This window comes from Temnothorax longispinosus, chromosome 11, assembly GCF_030848805.1.
Source record: "Temnothorax longispinosus isolate EJ_2023e chromosome 11, Tlon_JGU_v1, whole genome shotgun sequence".
In the NCBI taxonomy this organism is placed as follows: domain Eukaryota; kingdom Metazoa; phylum Arthropoda; class Insecta; order Hymenoptera; family Formicidae; genus Temnothorax; species Temnothorax longispinosus.
In genome coordinates, this window is record NC_092368.1 from 7,311,382 (window position 1) to 7,332,714 (window position 21,333).

General features: G+C 36.3%; 2 protein-coding genes and 1 long non-coding RNA gene across 3 annotated transcripts; 2 read left to right on the forward strand and 1 right to left on the reverse strand.

Moving 5' to 3' along the window:
• The first annotated feature begins 49 nt into the window (after positions 1-49).
• LOC139822463 (uncharacterized) lies at positions 50-3,300 on the forward strand. The gene is made up of 2 exons (XR_011734523.1): positions 50-188; positions 572-3,300. It is a non-coding gene; the product is annotated as an uncharacterized lncRNA (long non-coding RNA).
• A 2,517-nt stretch (positions 3,301-5,817) lies between these two features.
• On the forward strand, positions 5,818-15,185 carry Coq6 (ubiquinone biosynthesis protein COQ6, mitochondrial). Its single transcript, XM_071794183.1, has 8 exons — positions 5,818-6,191; positions 6,699-6,889; positions 7,147-7,386; positions 13,416-13,523; positions 13,657-13,719; positions 14,030-14,340; positions 14,585-14,867; positions 14,953-15,185. The coding sequence occupies exons 1-8, from the start codon at positions 5,996-5,998 to the stop codon at positions 15,001-15,003; spliced, it is 1,443 nt and encodes a 480-aa protein (XP_071650284.1). The 5' UTR covers positions 5,818-5,995; the 3' UTR covers positions 15,004-15,185.
• On the reverse strand, positions 7,493-13,399 carry LOC139822459 (transient receptor potential channel pyrexia-like). The gene is made up of 7 exons (XM_071794181.1): positions 13,196-13,399; positions 11,998-12,138; positions 11,625-11,926; positions 11,363-11,545; positions 10,017-10,302; positions 9,383-9,760; positions 7,493-9,202 (listed from the first exon to the last, which is right to left on the reverse strand). The coding sequence occupies exons 1-7, from the start codon at positions 13,262-13,264 to the stop codon at positions 7,643-7,645; spliced, it is 2,919 nt and encodes a 972-aa protein (XP_071650282.1). The 5' UTR covers positions 13,265-13,399; the 3' UTR covers positions 7,493-7,642.
• Positions 15,186-21,333: the final 6,148 nt, after the last annotated feature.

Here is a 21,333-nt window from a genome sequence, read left to right on the forward strand (position 1 = left end):
ACCTGGCGTTGCCGTCGTCATGGTGAAGTTCGCGAGGAAGTGCTAACGCCCTGCGACCAGTCCCGTGGAAATAAATGGCGCGCAAAATAATGCGATCGATTCGTCAGAAATATGAACGTTACCGTCGTACCTGTGGGGAAGATCGTCGTATCTACCGACATTTTCTTTCGAGCACGAATCTTGCCCAGGTAAAACATAAAATTCATAATGACATTATGATGATGTTATCACACGATTTATTCATCACAGTGCCAGACTAGAGTCAAGCTCAACAGGGTCTTCTTTCCCCGCTAATTTTTCCAAGCCCGTTCCCTTGGCAGTGGTTTCGCTAGAGTAGTAGATAGGTCCTGGATATCATAAGTTTCAACTCATTATGAATTTTCCCAGACAGCACACACATATCTATATAAAAAGACATCTTTAAGACACGTTTTAGACATACATACCATGTCTAAAAACATCTTAAAGATGTTTTTACGATGTCTTTTGACATGCGTGCTGTTTGGTGCAGTTAAACATATATAATATTAATAATATTATATATCCTATATACTTGGGCGTTTAATTGCAGGTTATGTCGTGCGGGCAGTGAAATACCGATGATCGCTATTACACCGCATATATATTGCATGCAGGATTATTAAAAAAGGATTAACCCGCCTCAGCCCCTGTCTATATGGGTTCATTTGTGTCCGGCCAAAAGGGTACCCCACGGTAAGATAGGCAAAATGCCACTGTCAATGAAACGGAAAAATGACTTTGGATCTGCATAAGTACACTAAAAAAAGAATTTTCTACGATTTTTCCGACTATCCATCCCCCCTCCTTTTCCTAGTGGCACCAAAAAACCGCTTTTTTCAAAAATTATTTTTTTCTCCGGTTTCTTTTATGTTAAAAATTTTGAACAAATTTGAGAATATAACTTATAAAAAGTACTTAGCACACAATTTTTTTGAGCTTTAGGCGCGTTGAATATCTAACCTAAAAAAATTAAATAAATATTTGAATCAATTTTTTTCTAATTTCTTTGATAGTTGCAGGTCTAATTACTCTAAAAAATTGTATATTTTAGTGTTCTACATGTATTAGATGTTTTTCAGATTTTTCGGAATGGTGGGCCGTACTCAAAAATGCGAAAAACCCTATTTTTAGCCATTTTTGGGCGTTTTATGGTCCTCAAATAATTGATAGTGCCTTAACTGACTCTAAAATAAACATAATATATTACTTTTGGATATATGTTATCAATATTTGATACATTCCGATACGTCTCATATGTTTTTGAGCATGAAATCAGTCATAACTTAACGAGAAAACTAATTTTTGTATAAAAGTGCTTATTTTTCGTCGATTTCTGGATTTTTGGTTATTTTATCTAAGTTTTTTTGCATATAATTGGTAAATGTAAATATAAATATAATAAAAAATTGTACCTCTTATACATATATTTCAAAGAAATCGTTCATTTATTCAAATATATACATTTTCATTTGAAAAAAAAATTAATATTTATGATTCCATGATCGTCTTTTTAATCCTTCTCGTCACTATCTTCCTCAATTACTGGTGTTACTTCTTCGAAGTCAAACAATGTTGTAAGTATCTCAGCTGCTCGAATAATCCTTGACAAGTATCTTGCATGAGACAGGTAAAGATCCAAACTATGGCGGCTATTATATGCGAGCAATACCCTATATAGTTCTGTTACCATTCCTCAATTACTGGTGTTACTTCTTTGAAGTCAAACAATGTTGTAAGTATATCTCAGCTGGTCGAATAATCCTTGACAAGTACCTTGCATGAGACAGGTAAAGATCCGAACTATGGTGGCTATATATGCAAGCAACACCCTATAGTTCTGTTACCATTAACGCAGTTACACCAATAAACGTCTGACACCGTTGAGTCCCACACTATCAGGTTGATATTGTAAATAAGACAAATAAGACAAATCTTATTTACAATATCAACCTGATAGTGAGACTCAACAGTGTCAGACGTATAATTGCTGTAACTGCGCTAATGGTAACAGAACTATATAGGGTGTTGCTCGCATATAGTTTGGATCTTTTTACCTGTCTCATGCAAGATACTTGTCAAGGATTATTCGACCAGCTGAGATACTTACAACATTGTTTGACTTCGAAGAAGTAACACCAGTAATTGAGGAAGATAGTGACGAAAAGGATTAAAAAGACGATCATGGAATCATAAAAATTAATTTTTTTTTCATGAAAATGTATTGAATAAATGAACGATTTCTTTGAAATATATGTATATAAGAGGTACAATTTTTTATTATATTTATATTCACATTTACCAATTATATGCAAAATAAACTTAGATAAAATAACCAAAAATCCAAAAATCGACGAAAAAAATAGGCACTTTTATACAAAAATTAGGGTTTTCTCGTTGAGTTATGACTGATTTCATACTCAAAAACATATGAGACGTATCGGAATGTATCAAATATTGACAACATATATCCAAAAGTAATATATTATGTTTATTTTAGAGTCAGTTAAGGCACTATCAATCATTTAATTTTTTTAGGTTAGATATTCAACGCGCCTAAAGCTCAAAAAAATTGTGTGCTAAGTACTTTTTATAAGTTATATTCTCAAATTTGTTCAAAATTTTTAACATGAAAGGAACCGGAGAAAAAAATAATTTTTGAAAAAGGCGGTTTTTTGGTGCCACTGGGAAAAGGAGGGGGGATGGATAGTCGGAAAAATCGTAGAAAATTCTTTTTTTAGTGTACTTAGGCAGATCCAAAGTCATTTTTCCGTTTCATTGACAGTGGCATTTTGCCTATCTTACCGTGGGGTATACCCTGCTTTTATTACCTGTAATATTTTGAAACTCAGCAGAGGTGGTGCCATTTGTAGTAGCTGAAAAAAAACTTCAAGTGAAGAGCTATTTCAGGAAAAAACTTGGTTAGATTCTGTTGATACAACCGCAATTCGAGTACTGGAGATTACAAATCTCGAACGGGACACGAATGACCTATGCACACAGGGGCTACGTGTGCCAAATGCAGCGGGTCTTAAAACTTGTTATTTTCGTGCAAAAAATTGTTTTTTGTGGCTTTTTAAGAAAAATAACATCAAAAGAAGTTAAATAAATGTTAAAATAAAGTGTTAAAATTAAATATATATTAATATATAAAATATATAAATAAATATATAAAATTAAATATATAAGACAATTATATTAAGACCCATATGTGCATCGCTTATGTGTATGGATTGTTAATATTATTAATCATAAAATATAAAAATACAAACTTTTATAATACTTTCACTGTTCTTTTATAATATTTTCTATAAATACGCAATTTTAAAACAAATATCACCCGATAAAAACAGTCACGTCACATCCACGTCGAATCCACGTAATTTCGTCGAATCCACGTCGAATCCACGTAGCAATAACGTGGATCCACGTACTGCTTTTATCGGGCACTTGATGATTATATCTTACTTTTATTCCTTTTTTTTCATGAATCTAACGACATCAAAAATACGCATTTTTTAATTGTAAAAAATACTATTTTTTAATAATACACAAGATTGACGTAATTTTTTTTTAAGGAACAACTTTTCAGCTTCTATTTCAAAAAAAAATTTTATTCTATGTCAATTTCAATTAAAGATATGATTTTTTTAAATGTTTACGTTTTTTTAGCGATTTTTCCGAGTTTATTTGTTAAATTTAAACAGTTATTTAAAATTTGTTTTATTGTTCTAAAGTATTGTTTCGTATTCTATAAAGGTTCAAACATGCTCTATGAATTTTTTTAGATTTTTTAAACATTTTTAAAGTTATTTAATAAGCTCTGGACACGAACGAAATTATTTAATTAATTAACATAATTAAGTATTAAATTTAAATTACAGAATTTATATTTTTTGTGATAATTATAAGTAATCCTCGTAATTAAAAATAATTAAAAATTAATTAAGAGATCAGAGACATTTAAAATAATCCTTTTAAAATTAATTCTTAATTTTTCTTTTTAAATAGAGAAAATTATAGAGAATTTAGAGATTTAATCCTCTTTTTGGGATTATTTAATTTCTGAATTATGATGAATAAAGCGCCTATAACGAAAACGCATTAATTGTGCTTCGATATATGCACAATTAAGTTATATTTAAAGAGCCAGTTCCACAAACGTCGGTTAACTCTTAACTTCAGGTTAACTTATCCTTTGTTTCTTTCTAACGTCCCCCTTAGAAAGAGACGAAGAGTGAGTTAACCTAAGGTTAAGAATAGCTGTAGTAAGCTGTAGTAAGCCTCAAGCCGTAAGAAATTGACCAATTACAGGCGAATGTGAGGAAAATAATCGACTGTGATTGGTCAATTTCTTACATCTTGAGGCTTACTACAGCTTACTACAGCTATTGTAGATCGGGCATTAGGGGTATTCAAATAAGTTAGAGTTTAACGGTTTGACAGGTTATGTCGGGTTAAAGTCGGGTAAAAAGTTAATTTTTACACTTTTAACCCAAAAATTAATGTGATAGGTTAATGAAACACTTATGTATTTTGCATAACCTTAAAGAGTAGCGCACCCAAAGTTAATTAATTAACTTTTTACTCGACTTTAACCCGACATAACCTGTCAAACCGTTAAACTTTAACTTATTTGAATACCCCTATTGTATAAGACTAAATGATAATGCGTATCGGTAAATGTTTAGTATAACGCTCTCCTCTCCGATTTTCTTAAAACTTTGTAAAATTGTTTATTTCTGTGTGTAAAAAAACATTCTGAGAAGGAAAATCGTCGCTCAGGTCTCGTTTTTTTTAAATTTAATTTCAAAGTTTTGATGTCGGTAAGGTAGGAAAATGATAATTTACGTTTTTAAAGTACTGCGCAACTTCATTTGAAGGTCACGTGACAACTGTCTGCTAATTAAATACAAAATATCTGCTTAAAACATGTGTGTGCCCTGCTTTAACGAAAATCCGAGCGAAAATCATAACTTTTATAAAGCAGTGGATACACACGTGTGTGCCCTGTTTTAACGAAAATCACAACTTCTATAAAGCAGGGCATACACACGTGTGTTTGTGCCCTGCTTTAACGAAAATCACAACTTCTATAAAGCAGGACATACACACGTGTGTGTGTGCCCTGCTTTATCGAAAATCACAACTTCTATAAAGCAGGGGATACACACGTGTGTTTGTGCCCTGCTTTAACGAAAATCACAACTTCTATAAAGCAGGGCATACTCACGTGTGTTTGTGCCCTGCTTTAACGAAAATCACAACTTCTATAAACCAGGGCATACACACGTGTGTTTGTGCCCTGCTTTAACGAAAATCACAACTTCTATAAAGCAGGACATACACACGTGTGTGTGTGTGCCCTGCTTTAACAAAAATCACAACTTCTATAAAGCGGGGCATACACACGTGTGTGTGTGCAGTGCTTTAACGAAAATCACAATTTATCAATTTATCAATTTATCAATTTTGGCCACGTACAGTATTTCACAACCATAAAATTTTAACCTAAATGGCACCGTTAATGAGTATGCGCCATGCGGACAACTTAATTTGTGGATATAGTAACAAATAAAGTTGCGCAGTATTTAAAAAACGTAAATTATCATTTTCCTACCTTACCGACATCAAAACTTTGAAATTAAATTTAAAAGAAAACGAGACCTGAGCGACGATTTTCCTTCTCAGAATGTTTTTTACACACAGAAATAAACAATTTTACAAAGTTGTAAGAAAATTGGAGGGGAGAGCGTTATACTAAACATTTACCTGCGTATCAAACAGAGTAATTGAGCGATAAATCGGCCTGTGTTTTGCGTATTTTGCGAAACGCGGAGGCGCAGTTTTTATTTTCTCCTCCCTCTCGAATTCTCGATCGTGTCGCGCGTTTCTACACCCGCTTCGCTCACTTCGCTGCACCAGGACACACCAGGACCAGGCTGCACTGCCTGCACTCGTCAGTGACGTCAGTGCAATGGCGACTCTCATGGAGACGATGTCGACATGCCGATTAATTCTCGCGTCGTTATCGCGGAATTGCGAGCGTGTCATTCCCGGCGCGATTGCGGTCTCGAAAAGGAGTTACTCGAATACCGCGAAAAATGAGGAGACCTACGACGTCGTCGTCGTCGGAGGTGGCATGGTTGGCACGACGTTGGCATGCGCCATAGGTTAGCTTTTTATCAACACAATCAGTTTGTGTATAGCAGATGGTCAAGAAAAAGTGTGGGAACCACTGACAGAAGTCTATCAGGTTGTTCAAAGAAATTTAAGAAAATTATTTAAGAAGTCTAATTAAAAAGAAAAATTTTTTAAACTAAATTTTAGTGATAAAATTAGGACACAAAGCTGTCTTCTTTTTTAATTAAAGACCTCTCAAGAATTTTATTAAATTTCTTAACAAACTTATAGATTTTTAAAATAATTTCCACTTTTCTTACAAAAAATCATTACCTGTTAAAACAACAAACTATTCTAATACCATATGTATCAAAATTGCCATTAGCAATTATTAATTAATGGCATTATTTTAATTGTTGCAATTATTTTCAAGTATTCTGTGAGACAAAAAGAACTTTGAACATATATCATTTAAAACTGAAGGTCTACGTTTTATCTATGGTTTTGTTATGCTTTCTGCATCTAAGATATATGAGGCAAGTATATGTTTGTTTCAGCAAATAATCAAAGACTAGCGAACAAAAAGATCTTACTTTTGGAGGGTAACACTAAACAGGAATACACACCGCAGGAGCAATACTCCAATCGAGTTGTCGCATTGAATCAGCAAACTCGTATCTTATTATCCAGTATAGGAGCATGGAAACACATAGAGGCAATCCGCTGTTCTCCAGTAAGAAGAATGCAGGTAATCCTTTACATTCCTTCTTTGCTATTTTAGAATTAATTACATCGTTAAGTTACTAAGTTTGCATTAATAATATAAAGATAATTTCTACTTATAACGGTTGATCTTGATACATTACATAGCTAATAGTCAATTATGATTAAAATGCTGTAGTTAAAATGTAATCTTTAGGATTCTGATTTTTGTATAGTTTATATGGTACTATTTTATAAAATTAGAGAATCTATGACATTTAGATATAATTTTTTTTACAATAGGTGTGGGAAGCATGTTCCGATGCTATGATAACGTTCGACGAGGATTTGTTGAACAATAATCTAGCCTATATAGTCGAGAATGACCTATTGTTGCACGCGGTCAACAAGCAGCTTTCTGAAATGGAAAATGTTACTGTAATTTACGATTCTAAGGTTGCCAATATAAAACTTCCAAAGATATCCATGGAGTTTGTCACTGTACAGCTGCAATCTGGGGAGCAATACAGGACCAGGTTACTGGTAAGGACTAAATAAAACTACATTAGATTTTTATACAATTTTCGAAATAGATGTATGTGTATGTAGATTGTCGTTTAAAATATGCGGCTCGTTAGAGTCATATCTCTATTAAATTATTATTAGGCTCTGACAACTTATATCTCTTTCACCTCAAGTTCGTGCTTCTTTTTTGAATAGCTAGTTCTCATGGTTTTTTATTTACTTGTTTTTTTTTTTAACAATTCGAAATGCTCGATGAGACAATAATTAGGCAACATTAATGTAAGTGCATCGACATGCCCAAGTCCCTTGCGATACTCTCCACCTTATCGGTCAAGTTGTCCAGCCTTGTGCTAATGTTGTACGAGCATCTTTTCAACTCGACTGCCAGCTCGTTCAGCTGCTGCTGGCTCTCGTTGCTGTACATCCTGCTGAGCCTCGCGTGACTCGAATCTGCTGTGGACGCATTTGCATTTCGCGACAGTGGCGGCACGCCGCCTCTGAACGTCGCTCGCCGCGTTTTCCTCTCGCTGACCAGACGATATATCGCTCGGATAAGATCTCGTGGTAAACGTTTTTCGCGCGGATCGTTCGGCCGAATGTGCAAGGCGCAGTGATACGGCGGATGTAATAGCAGAGCGCCTCTTCTACACGCCCGTATTATCCTGCGTGCCGGAGCGTGATCCAAAAGCTTGGAGAACAGCATATTCTCGAGATGAGCAACGAGCTCGGCACGACGTACTAGTCGATCAAGGCCGGCGCATCTGCGAAGCTCTTGGATATCCGATACGGCTAGACCAACCATCAGATTTGTCAGAATCACTGTCACTAGAATAACGAAGCCGAGGAGCATCAGGTGGGCCGTACCGGGATACTTGAGCGGCGCTGTTTCGTCGAAGAAGACATCCTCGAACTCGAGTTCACCCGACATCATAATCACCGTCTTGAGTAGACTGACCAATGGATCGGCGAAGGATTTATAATTTTTGTGCAGCACGCTAAAGCCGAGAGAGAAGCCGACTATGAGGCAAACGTAGGCTGCAAGAAACTTGAAGAAGTTGATGGACACTTGGGTGAACATCTGTACGTAGATACCGAACATGGGAAAGCGACCGACCACCATCATCAACTCGATCCAGACCAGCAGGACACCCAGGGCAGCAACGTGATGCTGCCAAGTATATACCGACGGGATCAGGATGATGCCAGAAGCCATGATCACGCTCCACTGTAGCCAGTTCTCCCAGCGTCTGGCGTATGAGCAGATACCGTGGGCGACTTGAAAGAGTTCCTTGCAGGCGAGCACGCAGGTGAATATCAACACCGGCCAGAGGAGAACATTACTGAGCCGTTTTACTTGCCAAAGATACGTTGCTCCGATATACCCGGTGAAGAGGGCGACGAAGATCGAGTGAAACATCAAGCTGAGGAGGAAGAATTTGCGGATACGCAGCCACTTAAGATAGAGAAAGCTCTCGCACAACGGGTGCTTCAGCACATGACCCTGACCAACCTCCACCAGGCAGAGCATCAAATCCGTCTCGCCGCGACCGCCTGGCACCAACGGCCGGAAGTCCAGCCGTAGCTCACAGTCTACGTCGCCCAATTCATGATCGTGCAACGAGATCGCCTGATCAAAGCGCGCCACAAAGCGCGGCAATACATCCGGAGTGCGACGTATAATAAAGCTAAGGGCAGAAACGCCGCCCTTGGTGCGCGCCGTCACATCAGCACCTTTTGCCAGCAGCATCATCACCGTGGGCGAACTCTCATTCAGGGCCGCGATGTGCAACGGCGTGTAGCCGAACTTGTCCGCCTTGTTGACCGAGGCGCCTGCCTTTTGAAGGAAGAAAACTTCTATTATTTTCGTGTTGTTACTTTTAATTATTATTGTCTATTTCTTTTGCAAAACTCTTTTATTAGAATATAATTTATTTAATCTTTTTTATTGACGCAAATTTAAAATATTATTAGGATTATTTTTTGTTCAAGGAAAATTTTCAATTAAATTGCGAACCTGTATTAAAGTCCTGACCAGTTCGCCGCTCCTTAGAGCTTTTGCAACTGCAGCATGTAGAGGAGTTCGCCCGTCGTCATCCTCTGCGTTGACTTTCGCCCCGGCATTTATTAATGCATCTAACGTTTCTACGGATTGAGCAAGCGCTGCTAGGTGCATTGCCGTCTGACCGCGCGAATTCTTTGCTTCCCAGGCCGCACCAGCATTCAACAACAACCTGGTGCACTCTACACTCCCCTCTTCGGCTGCCAGGTGTAGAGGTGTTGACCTCGCGACTCCCAGTTGCACTCTCACATCTGCCCCATGACTCAATAACAGTTTGGTACAATGCACGTTGCCCAAACTAGCCGCCACATGCAAAGGTGTCTCTGTGTAAACCTGCCAACGAATCATATTAATTCATCGAAGAAATATTCGCTCCCGAATCCCGAAGAGACGCGTTACTTTAGTGGGAAAATTTTGATCCGTAGAATTTTATTATTGCTCATTAATGTTACGTTAAACATCTTATGATCCATTACTTTCCGCATACAATTATCTCAATTATCTCGATAAAATTTCACTTGAAGAATTTCTGTTTAGGCATTACTTCCCCACCAAATTCGTGCTTGACACGATTGTGATAAAGGAGCACCTGTGGATTATTGGGACAAGCACCTGCTTGTAGTAGAGCCTCGACGCAATCTCCGGCGTTGTTTAACACAGCATAGTGAAGCGGGCTTTTGCCGGACAATCCGGCGTCCACGTCCGCACCCGATTTGATCAGGCATTTGACGGTAGCAACGCAACCCGCCGCTGCGGCGCAATGTAATGGGGTGCATTTTTTCCCGAGGTCCCATTTGCGCGGATCGGCGCCGTGCTTCAGTAATTCCTCCACGAGTTTTACAGACGTGGCGCAAGCTGCCAGATGTAACGGCGTTCTAGGTTGTAAAAACGTCATTTTTCGAAAATTAATTGAAGTTGCAGGCTTGCTTGATTAGTTCTAGTCAAGGTATGTCATAGTTAGATATGATAGAATCAGGTAATTTTCGAGATATTTACAAGAGGACACTACGCGCCGCTCTCCGCGGATTTTGATTAAACTTGCAGGTGTTGTAGGAGATACTACGTAATGAATATCTGTAAAGCCGTTTTTCTGAATGGGAGCCGAATTATAAACAATTATAGGTGGATCTTTCCGCTGCGTGCCGCTTACCTTCTACCCTCTCGATTGAAATGAAACTTTGGGAAATTTAAGCATGCTTCAGGATCATTTAAAGCTAATCATATTTGCTGCAAAATTGCCAGGAACACCAGAATTCAAAATATTGGTGGCTTGGTGGAGTCTGCCATCTAAACTAATAATTACGTTTGCATGTATTTCTATGGGTAATGTTTCTGAATGTTTCTACAAAATTGCCCCTGTTTGCAGCAACTAGCAACGGCTAAATGCAGCTTTGCTACTTTTCTTACTTATTTATTATCTATAAATTAATTTATTCGTAGTTTTATTTGATTGCTGATTAGATAATAATTATAAGTAACAAATTTTTTAAAACGATTTATACACAGTTTATGTGCAATGTTTCAAGCAAATAGTACTTGAAACAGTAGCACTTTTCACAATTTGAACGGCAGGTCCACCAAGCCCTTAACAGTGATTCCGAATTATGCTGCTCCTGGCAATTTTGCAGCAAATCTGAATAGTTTTAAATAATTCTGAAGTATGCTTAAATTATTTCAAAGTTTTATTTCAATCGCGAGGATAGAAGTTAAGCGGCTTAATATAGATACACAGTGGAAAGATCCACCTATGACTGTTTATAACTCAGCTCCTAGGGCCCATTAAGAAAAAACGACTTTACAAATATTTACTACATAGTATTTCCTACAACTCCTGCAAGTTTCATCAAAATCGGTAAAGAGCAGCACTAATGTCCCTTGTTAATAAATTCTCAATAATAATATCTGATTATCGCAAATTATAACTATTATATGTACCTTCCATCGCAATCACATGTGGAAACTGGTGCGCTTTTGTCCAGCAAAACCCTCGCGATCTCCACGTGACCCAACCAACTAGAAATCAATAGACACGTGTCCGGCCATTCTGCAAGTAGCCGACCTGGAGTTGCGGCAGCCGCTGCTCCGTTTTCACTATCTAATAGAGCCTTTCGCATAAACCTGCACGGATAAGCTTATTTTTATTCCTCACTTTTACACCATGATGTAAGACTAAATTTTCGTTGTTGTCATTAAGTACCCATTTGCAAACGTAGGCAACGAGATTTTGCGATGCCTGCAATCCACAGTTTCGTTGAGAGTCAAGTATTTAAATTCCTCTAAAGCCTTTTGTAGAGCGTCATCTTGAAGAGAAGGGATCAGGGAGAGGGCGACTTCGCCCCCTGGAAGATTCGATAGTGCCGCTTCGACTTCCTTCTTGCTCCAAGGTTGCTCCTGCGTCATCGGTGTCGTTGGTATATGGCAGGTAACAGAATCCGAGCTGTTCTCGGAGGAGATGCTGCCACCGTCGATCTCACTCATCCAAATGTCCTCGCGTTCTTCCTAAATTCAGTACGAGCGTTAAAGAAACGTCAGAAGATCATCGATAATCGATCATTATTTCTTTCACTGACTTGGTTGCTGATCACAATAGACGGTGTTCCGTTGTTGGCAGCTTCCATTCTCAGTGTCTCTCGCGTCAAACGATTGCCAGAGAGTCTTTCGAAGAAATTCTTCTTACCGAGAATTGACATAATTATGTCCTCCTTTGGATTCTTAAAGAAATTATCTGAGCCACATGAATGGGCACTATAATAGATACTATAAGCACGTAGCGATTCGTACAAAGGGTGGAAAGTATCTTCCCTCGGTCAGCTCAATATCATTCTCGCAGCACACTTTCACACGTACAATAATACATTTATCACTAGACAATACGACAATGATTTTTTCATCCAAGTATTAACTTTGCGATGATGATTAACGGCGAATAACGGGAAACATATCGTTAGACCGGTCGTTTGATGAGAAATTCTCTTGACATTGTAGAATGGATGACTTTCTAATGCGTATATATCGCTCGCTCTTGTTCGCTAATACTGAACACTTAGTCGACTATTCCGGCTCTCTGTATATCTCAAGATACCCACATGTGTTTATAAAACAGTTATATATTTAGCTTCCATTAATCTTTCGCGGTTCGCTCTCGTTCCTCGCATATCCGGCATGTTTCAACGACGAAGAAGGAGAAGAAGAAAATCCCCGACCGCAGACTCTTTCCCTACTGTCCCGGCGGAAATAATTGTTTTATCAATCAACTCCGATCATTCCATGCGTAAATACATTCAGTGGAATTCGGTCGGTGCATCAATCGATATCATTCAACGAAATCGTCGTTGACGTGTATTTCCTTCCTCTTATAATTAATTTTTAATTAATGAAAGACTCGAGAGAATATGTTTTATAACAGTCTATTTATTATGATTGATCAACATAGACATCTGTTAAAGACAACTTTCATCTACTTCAATTTGCAAAAGAATTTAAAGGAAAAAACACATGAACACACACACACACACACACACAAACTAAAAAAAAATAACATTAAATAAACATAATTTGGAAAATAAATTTACGTTATCTTTAATAATAAGGATTAGTAATATAATTTGTTTTAAATAACTACGAGGTTTTGTGCAAGCTTCTGTGAGGTTTTCTAACATATTCGACTGTTATATCAAAATGTAAATAGCACTTTTTGCGGATAATATCTGCAGATTTGTGTATAAACGAAGTAGCGTTTACGACGGAAAACAAGTATAAGACGTTAACCACTCGACGCAGACGATCTCCGACATCTCCGCTGAAATCTGGAATAGCACTGACGTTATTTTCGTACATGTTTGTAAATCTTCGCGCTCGTCTGTCGCAATGCGCATTATCCGCGCTATCCTCGTGCTAATCCAATAATTTTCCTTATAACAACATTTATAATTTTACTTTTAAGACGCGGTTACCATCAAGCATAAATAAAGCGCTGGATGTGTTCCAGGTGGGCGCCGATGGTGTTAACTCGCTGGTAAGAAAGGCAATGGGGGTGATTTATCTTAACTGGCAATACAATCAATCGGGCATTGTCGCGACTCTCAAGCTGTCTGAGGTAATATTTTTCTTGAAAATATGTAATGTAATACACAGGCACAGAATAGAAATAAGAGATACGGCGGTTTCTCACATTCCAGAAATTATCTATGAGCTGCTAAGTTATAATACTAGTCGTTAATTGATTTCAGCCCACGGAGAACATTGTCGCTTGGCAGAGATTCCTCCCAACAGGACCCATCGCATTGCTTCCGGTAACTTATCAGTCTTTGTACTTATTCGTCTCTTCGCGTGAACAATATCAAAGCCTAAAGAGCGTCTGAACGCTTGGAAAATCTTGCGGGAACATAACAAAATCAATGAAATAAAATTTAAAAAAAGGAATATTATTCCGTGTTATCTTCGGCGTCTTTCAAGAATAATTTATAATAAGATATGCAAAATGGATGTGCATGAAGTCGAATACTTTAAGTAATTTAATTGAACGCAACCCCCCCCCCCTCCGAGGAAGAACGAGGATTAATGAATTGATTTATCACAATAACAATTCAAATTCTCTATTAGTTGACAGATTCTATCAGTTCGCTCGTATGGAGTATAACGAGTGAGAAGGCGAAGGAACTGATGAAAGTCTCGGAGGAGGAGTTTGTCGACAGAATAAACGAGGCGTTGTGGCGGACCTATCCGAAGAGCAGCATCGTCGAGACCGGGATGTATGGATTCCACTGGCTGCTCTCGAGACTCGCCTTGAAGACCAACGCGTCCAGGCAAATGCCGCCCTCCGTGGCAGCGATCGTCGAGGGATCACGGGCAGCGTTTCCCTTGGGTTTCGGCCATGCCTCATCTTACGTCCAGCCAGGCACGGTGTTGGTTGGGTAAGAAAATTTCTGATCTTAAGAATTATATCGGTTGATGGAAATCTGAACAAAAATCTGAAATAAAGACCCGAAATAAATCTCAACGTTAATCGTCACAAGAAATATTCTATTCGTCATCACAATTTGTCTTTAAAGCGAAATTGTTATATTGAGATTTTATTAGAAACAATTTATCGTATAATACAACAAATTTAATACATTAATATTCTTTTAATCTTTCATTAATGTTCGTGTTTTAAAGGGACGCTGCGCATCGAGTTCATCCCTTGGCGGGTCAAGGTGTGAATTTAGGTTTCGGCGACGTGACGGAGCTGACGCAGATTCTCGCCGAGGCCGTCGTGAACGGCAGTCATCTCAATGATATCCACTATTTGCGAAAGTATGAGACATCCAGGCAACGTCACAACGTACCAATGATGTTCGCCATCGATGGACTCTGTCGGTTCTATCAATACACCACAGCACCCGTTGTTCTTGGTAGAAGCCTGGGATTGCAACTAGTGGATGCTGTGCCACCATTTAAGGTAACGCATTAATAAATACATATTTTTGAAGAAAGAAGCATTATTTTTTGTTCCACATTAACCGAAATACGATTTTTCCTTTTAGAGACTGTTGATGCAACAGGCTGCGGGAAATAATATTTTTAAAAAATGCTAGTTAATAGTGAGATTACAATGTAAATAGAAATATTGTGACATTACGCCAATTAAGAATATTTTGGAATGTGAAGGATGGTTTGTAATTTACTCTCTGTATTCCATACATATATTATAAATTGAAATATTACAAGGCTATGGATGTGATTAACATTAAATATTAAAATTTGTATATATAATTATTATTATTCTTTTGTTATTTTACTCTTATGTTTTGTCTCTCTTGTTATTGTATTTACATTATTACATATATCATCGCATTTTGTAATGCATTTTTAAATTTTTAATAAAAATTTAATTACAGCTGAATTTTTTTCAAATATATTTATATTATATCTTTTTTCTAGGTAAAACATTTCATTAAATTATATATCAGAATAAAATATCAAATATTTTACAATTTATTTTTTTTTATATGAATATTATCTATATTATTTATTTTTTCTACGTAAAAAATGTAAATATTTTCTATACTGACTCGAGCCTGCAGGTAACATGTTGCATGCCGTTCTGTTGGTCAGTGCAACACAGTTCATTTCAATGGATAATTAGTAACTTGATTAGTATGTTCAATGAATTGATTAACTATCAAAATTTCCATCGAAATAACAGCTTTTTAGAGAAACAATCTTTCATGGTATTCTGTTTTGTTAAACGGAAGAATTTACGATATCTATCAAGATATAATTTTTCAATTAATTTCAGATTATGTATACATCTACATGTATACAATACATATACATATTATATGAATTGCAGGATCGAGGTATATGACAACAGAGAACTGTGTCATATCAACCGCTTATTAGTAATTATCATATGATGCATTAAATAAAATATTTGACATTTACTTTACTATGTTAAATATTTCGCCTTCATTCCATGTGTGCGCACATCTTGCAAAGCCTATTGTTTATTTTTTGGAGTGCTATAATATCACATCGCGTTTCGCCGACTATAACCCATGAATACGATCTTGAACGCGTTATTGGCCTATTACCCAGAAGGTTGAAAACGGGGAAGCTAATTGTATCCGTTGCACTAAATTGACGGATACGTGGAATATTCATTTTAATCGCCTATTTTTTTATTTTCTATCTATTTAGAATGAAGCAGGAGTGTATCTGACAATGAGCATTAAAAGGAGAAAAGACAAAGAAATTAGAGCTAGAAAATATAATTAAAGTAAATCAATCTCGCAGTGTATGACAGTTATTTGATTTACTATACAAAACCTAATTCGAATATGTTTATGTGTGAGGAATCACATTCACTCTTTGACGTTCTAATACTAATAAATAAGATGTGTTTCCAAACAAAAGAAAGTAGATATAAGTGAAAAGCAATACTGTGCCGTCTTTGTGCTAGTTTAGATATAAAGATCTATTATCGTAAGTTATTTGAAAAGGCTTTAACGTGATGATTCTCCCAAAATAGATATTCCAAGATCTAATACTGAAGATCAACGCTTTCTTACGAAACCAGGTATAATATTTCAATTATTTAAATATTAGCTAAGCATAATATAAAAATTTTAAATATATTTACTTACTTTTTTTCTTTAAAAAAATAGAATAAAGAATGTTTGTGAAATTCGTATCGACGTTTGAAAGACGAAACTGCTGCACATATTCTTACAAGGGGATCCAACCTAGAGCTTCGACCCCTTAAATTTTGCTAAAATTTTAATATGTTACAGTACATTCCATTCACTAATACAAGATACAGTAACTCTGTCCAATGCGCAATAGTTTATAAAATATTAATATTGAATTTTTTTTATGTCACACGTGCATGGAAAGTGGCCCATTACGCACACGACGCGTGCGTGATAGACCACTTTCCACGCACTTGCAACATAAAATAGGGTGTGTAATACGTGTGTTAAGTTGAAAATTGGACGTGCGGGTGATCGCACTCGCCTCCGGCTCGTGCGTCCACTCCGCACGTCCAATTTCCATCTTTGCACTTTGTTACACAAATAACTATTTCGATATTAATATATATATAATAAATAAACCAGGCTTGTGCAAAGAAGTTGCATTTATAAAGCACACTTGGAAAAAATTAATAATGTGTTTTAAATGTTTCTCTAATTATAGATATCATAAAAAAACGTGTACATATTCTACCATATTTTTGATAGCTATAGTGAACAAATTGAAAGTTCCGACACCAAAGACTACTTATTGTTAGTCATGTAATATATTTTTGTTTATTGTGATGTATTTCTTTGCAATGCCATTATAAAATTCTATTTTTATTATTTATATTATTGTTTAAAGTTTGCTCATTTTTGGGGCAATTTTTCTTGATCCCTTAATTATTTGGTAAAGTGTATTTAATTATCTATATAGTTTGTATATATAAAAAGGGTGTTACATTCTTTTTGTCAGGAAAATATTGATACAAGTAGTCCATCCAACCCTGGCGGAAAAAAATCTATGAGAAGGTATGTCATTCTGACAACAAATTATGACTGTCTACAATAAAGTATCCGAAATTTACAACTCACTCATATTTTAACAAGTTGTAGTTTTATTGTAGAAAATTTATACAACTATCTAAAATAAGCTATAACCTTCTACGAGAAAAAAATAGTTGCAGTTTCTCATTTAAATTATAAGTATCTATGCTAATTAAACTACTCGTTTCTATGTAGTATAGTTCGGACATAAAAATAGGAAACGAAAAGATGGACGGAGTCATTTGTTGTCTTTTCATAGAAATTACAAGTTTCTAAAAAAAGTACGACGTTTAACAACTGTTTCTGACTTTGATCAAAAATAGAAACATATAAGGCAAGATATTCGTAAATTTTTATAGAAGCTACTAGTCTAGGATCCGGCCGCATGATTTATACGTTTATTTGTTATTTTATCAAAATGCGATTTTAATAGAAGATTACATATCAGGTCATACATCGCGGCCGGTGTGCCTAGCAAAATCTTGCCGCAAGTACCCTCAATTAGAGCTGTTTTAATTAAATTTTTTTAGACAACTTCGTTCATTTGTTTGCGAAGTAAATGAAGCGTCATCTGAAAGAGAGTGATCTAAAGAACTTGAAAAAAATAGGTTGCCATCTCTGCTCATTCTGCCGCAACCTTCTGACAGCCAGGTGCATAAGGGTCCTTTTTCGTTAATTATTATTAACGTTCATCGTGTATCGAGACAATTTTTACACAAATTGAAGCTAAATTTTTCCTCTACACGATAGAATATGGTTGCCTGCGTAAAAGCTGGCGCAACTGGTGGTTGCCAGCATTTGAATGATCCGCTCTCGCCTGCGCGAGCTCTTCAATCTTACAATGTGTTACAATTGAATAATCACAGCAATTTTATTGAATTTCTTTAATATAACAATAGTTCCTAAACAAGTTTTCACAAATTCCTTTTATAAATAAATTCCGCCGCTCATTCGTCTTCCAACTCGCAACATCATACTCCAAATCATCAGAATTATCATTCGCGTTTTCAGAACTTTCATTCATCGACACGCGCAATTTTTGTAAATTCGATGTGGCAAAATGCTACAGATCCGTGTTGTATTAAATTGTAATAAAAAAAAACTTGGCGCTGCTAGACTTCAAAATTTAAACATTACAATTTAAACATTAGTACTAAGATTTTTAATTAAATAAAAAAACAATAAACATAATTTAAGGAAGAATGCGACAGGAGTAAAAAAACAGCGCCAAGTTTTTTTACAAGAAAAATTTATTTATTTTATTTTAATTAAATATTTTTATTTTGTACTGTTACTTCTTTAATTCTTTGTAATTAAAATAATGTAATATTAAAAATTTGTTAAAGAGAATTATATGATTAAACGAACTTACCTGTAAGTGAAGTTCTATCATAATTGTATGAAGCGCCTCTTCCGAAGAGATCATATGGTAGTAGCCCCTACTATGTACCGATGTACCACAGTTTTAAAGTTCTAAAACTTTCCGCTAGGGTTAGCTTCCCGTTCCGTTGGTCATTTATTTAAAGTGCTGCCGTAATATCTAGGGTTCTAATAATATTAGAATTGGGTATATACTGGGTGGGACCGATCTCTTCGGAAGAGGCGCTTCATACAATTATGATAGAACTTCACTTACAGGTAAGTTCGTTTAATCATATAATTGTATTGCGCGCCTCTTCCTCGAGATCATATGGTAGCTGTTTAAAGTTATTACGGCAGATAGATTATGCCTGAGATTCCGTGAAAGGGACAACAAAATTTTATACATTTACAATTTTTAACCGCATTTAGCGTATATCCACTTAACCAAAGGATTTAAACACAAGGACAATTAAATCCTTAATTTGTATAACTAAGGATAGATTTAGCGATATATTTATATATTTTAATTATATATAATATATATTTCAATTATTATTAAAATTATCCTGCGCACCATTTACTGCGCCCGGCTCTAATTGTTTTTTTTTTTTTTTTTTTTTTTTAAGCTTTGCAAAACATTCTTGACCACTTTGCCGCCTTTCTAACAACGTCTATGGTGACGTCACTTCGCTTATCGGTCGAAATTGAGGCATGGCGGGTGCTATATGCACTGGTCACATCTGTGTCAATTCTACTTACGTTGTCAAACAGCGTTACTACTATTAAGATAGTTTTTCAACCGTTATGACTTAATATCACCCCAGCGCCATGATTCAATACAATACAATCCTGGGATCCTCAGAATCATATTTTGGCCAGTGGCATGCTAGGATGCAGCTTTCTAACTTATCTTCATTCTCGCATCTTGTGTGCAATAGACCTTAGACCAGAACTTGAGATTAACCTCCAAGGCGTTTGTTGGTGTACCTATATATATATGCAACCTGTTCACTAAATAAGTTCTTCTGAGAGGTGGCGAATAAAGGTCGATGATTTCTGGTCAAACTTGAACTCAGATCTTTGGCTCATTAGAGCAGCGCACATCTTTCTGTGCTATGATCACCACCACCTCTGGATTTTATAATAATAAGACTTATCCAAGATTATTATGTACAACTATCAGACACGTCCTATCAGACACGTCCATAAGAGGCTTTACTTTCTTGAAACCTTTTAATCAAGAGCTCCATCCGTGAAGAAAACATGATGTCTGTCGTCTCTTAGCTCGGACGCTTCTTTGGCAGCGTCCCGACAATCAGGATAATCCTCTTCCAGAGAGGATATGACTTCCTGTCAAGGAACCACAGAAAATATTTACTCGGTTCTAAATAAAACGAATCAGAATCCAAGATTATTAAATACACTGGGCCTCATGCCCGAACCGGCCACTTAGGGGCCACTTCAATATTTCTCAAACCTTCCAATTTCACTTTTTTTTTTTTTTTTTAGTATAGTCGCGAACGGAGAAGTTGCGTAAAAATTAAAATTGTTTCCAGAAATAAGTAAACGCGTTAATAACTAACGCTTCTCAATCGCTTATCCACGAGATATGACGCAAACATTTGGAATTGGTTCGAGATGCAAATAAGTTGATGTTCGGTTTACAAAACCTCTGTACTATCGTCGAAAAGAAACCGTATTTGATAACACAAACTTCGTTTCCGGTTCAAGATGTCTCGACGCTCTTCTTGAATCGTATATACAATGTAAAGATCCTTCTCTTTGCATCCCCCTCAGTCCTCTGAATTTTTGCGAGTTACTTAAGACCAAAAACACTGATAAGAACTCAAGATAGTTGATATGGCATTTCGATATCCGTGAATCCGCTGAGCTTGGTAAAAAACACCTCAACCGGAGGGTAACGCATCCAAATGTATTTCTAAGGCAAATTTGAAAAGAAAAAACTTTTAATGAAACACCAGTCAAAAAACCTCTTTTAATTCGTGTTTCTTTGAAACACAATCAATTTTTCTTATTCAGAATACTTCATGTGTATCCAACCAAATTTTAAGGCTACACAACATAAACCTAAGGTTCCTATGAACCTGGCAAAAATCTCGAATGGAATATCGTGTAATTGCCTCGGATTTATAAGCTGTTCACTAATTTTAGGTACTCGTATCCTAATCAAACCAAGAACCATATCTCTGGTCGCCAGCTTCATTTTTCTCCTTTTCTCACTCATTATGAATCATAGTGATTCCAGAAACTGCATGTTTCTTGTATGTTTCTCGAACATACCGTATATGTCTCATCTAGAAGAAGAAAGCCATCCAATTAATTAATTAACGGATAAGTAGCCCAATTCTCTTAGGTAAGAGATTGGCTTCATAGTTTTTTTTTTTTTTTTTTTTTTAAGTGTACAAAGCCGTGTTTTGCACAAAAACGGGTACTTTAGCTCATAAAGAGCACCTTCAACAAAATTCTCAAGTACTTATATTG

What these genes read in the sequence shown, in the direction of transcription:
- Coq6 (XM_071794183.1), top strand. Translation starts at nt 5,996, where the DNA reads ATGGCGACTCTCATGGAGACGATGTCGACATGCCGATTAATTCTCGCG. An exon ending in CTCCAGTAAGAAGAATGCAG is followed by an intron (nt 6,890 to 7,146) that starts GTAATCCTTTAC and finishes TTTTTACAATAG; the next exon opens with GTGTGGGAAGCATGTTCCGA. An exon ending in CGACTCTCAAGCTGTCTGAG is followed by an intron (nt 13,524 to 13,656) that starts GTAATATTTTTC and finishes AATTGATTTCAG; the next exon opens with CCCACGGAGAACATTGTCGC.
- LOC139822459 (XM_071794181.1), bottom strand. Translation starts at nt 13,264, where the DNA reads ATGTACGAAAATAACGTCAGTGCTATTCCAGATTTCAGCGGAGATGTC. An exon ending in GAGATCGTCTGCGTCGAGTG is followed by an intron (nt 12,139 to 13,195) that starts GTTAACGTCTTA and finishes AATTTCTTTAAG; the next exon opens with AATCCAAAGGAGGACATAAT. An exon ending in TTGCCTACGTTTGCAAATGG is followed by an intron (nt 11,546 to 11,624) that starts GTACTTAATGAC and finishes TTATCCGTGCAG; the next exon opens with GTTTATGCGAAAGGCTCTAT.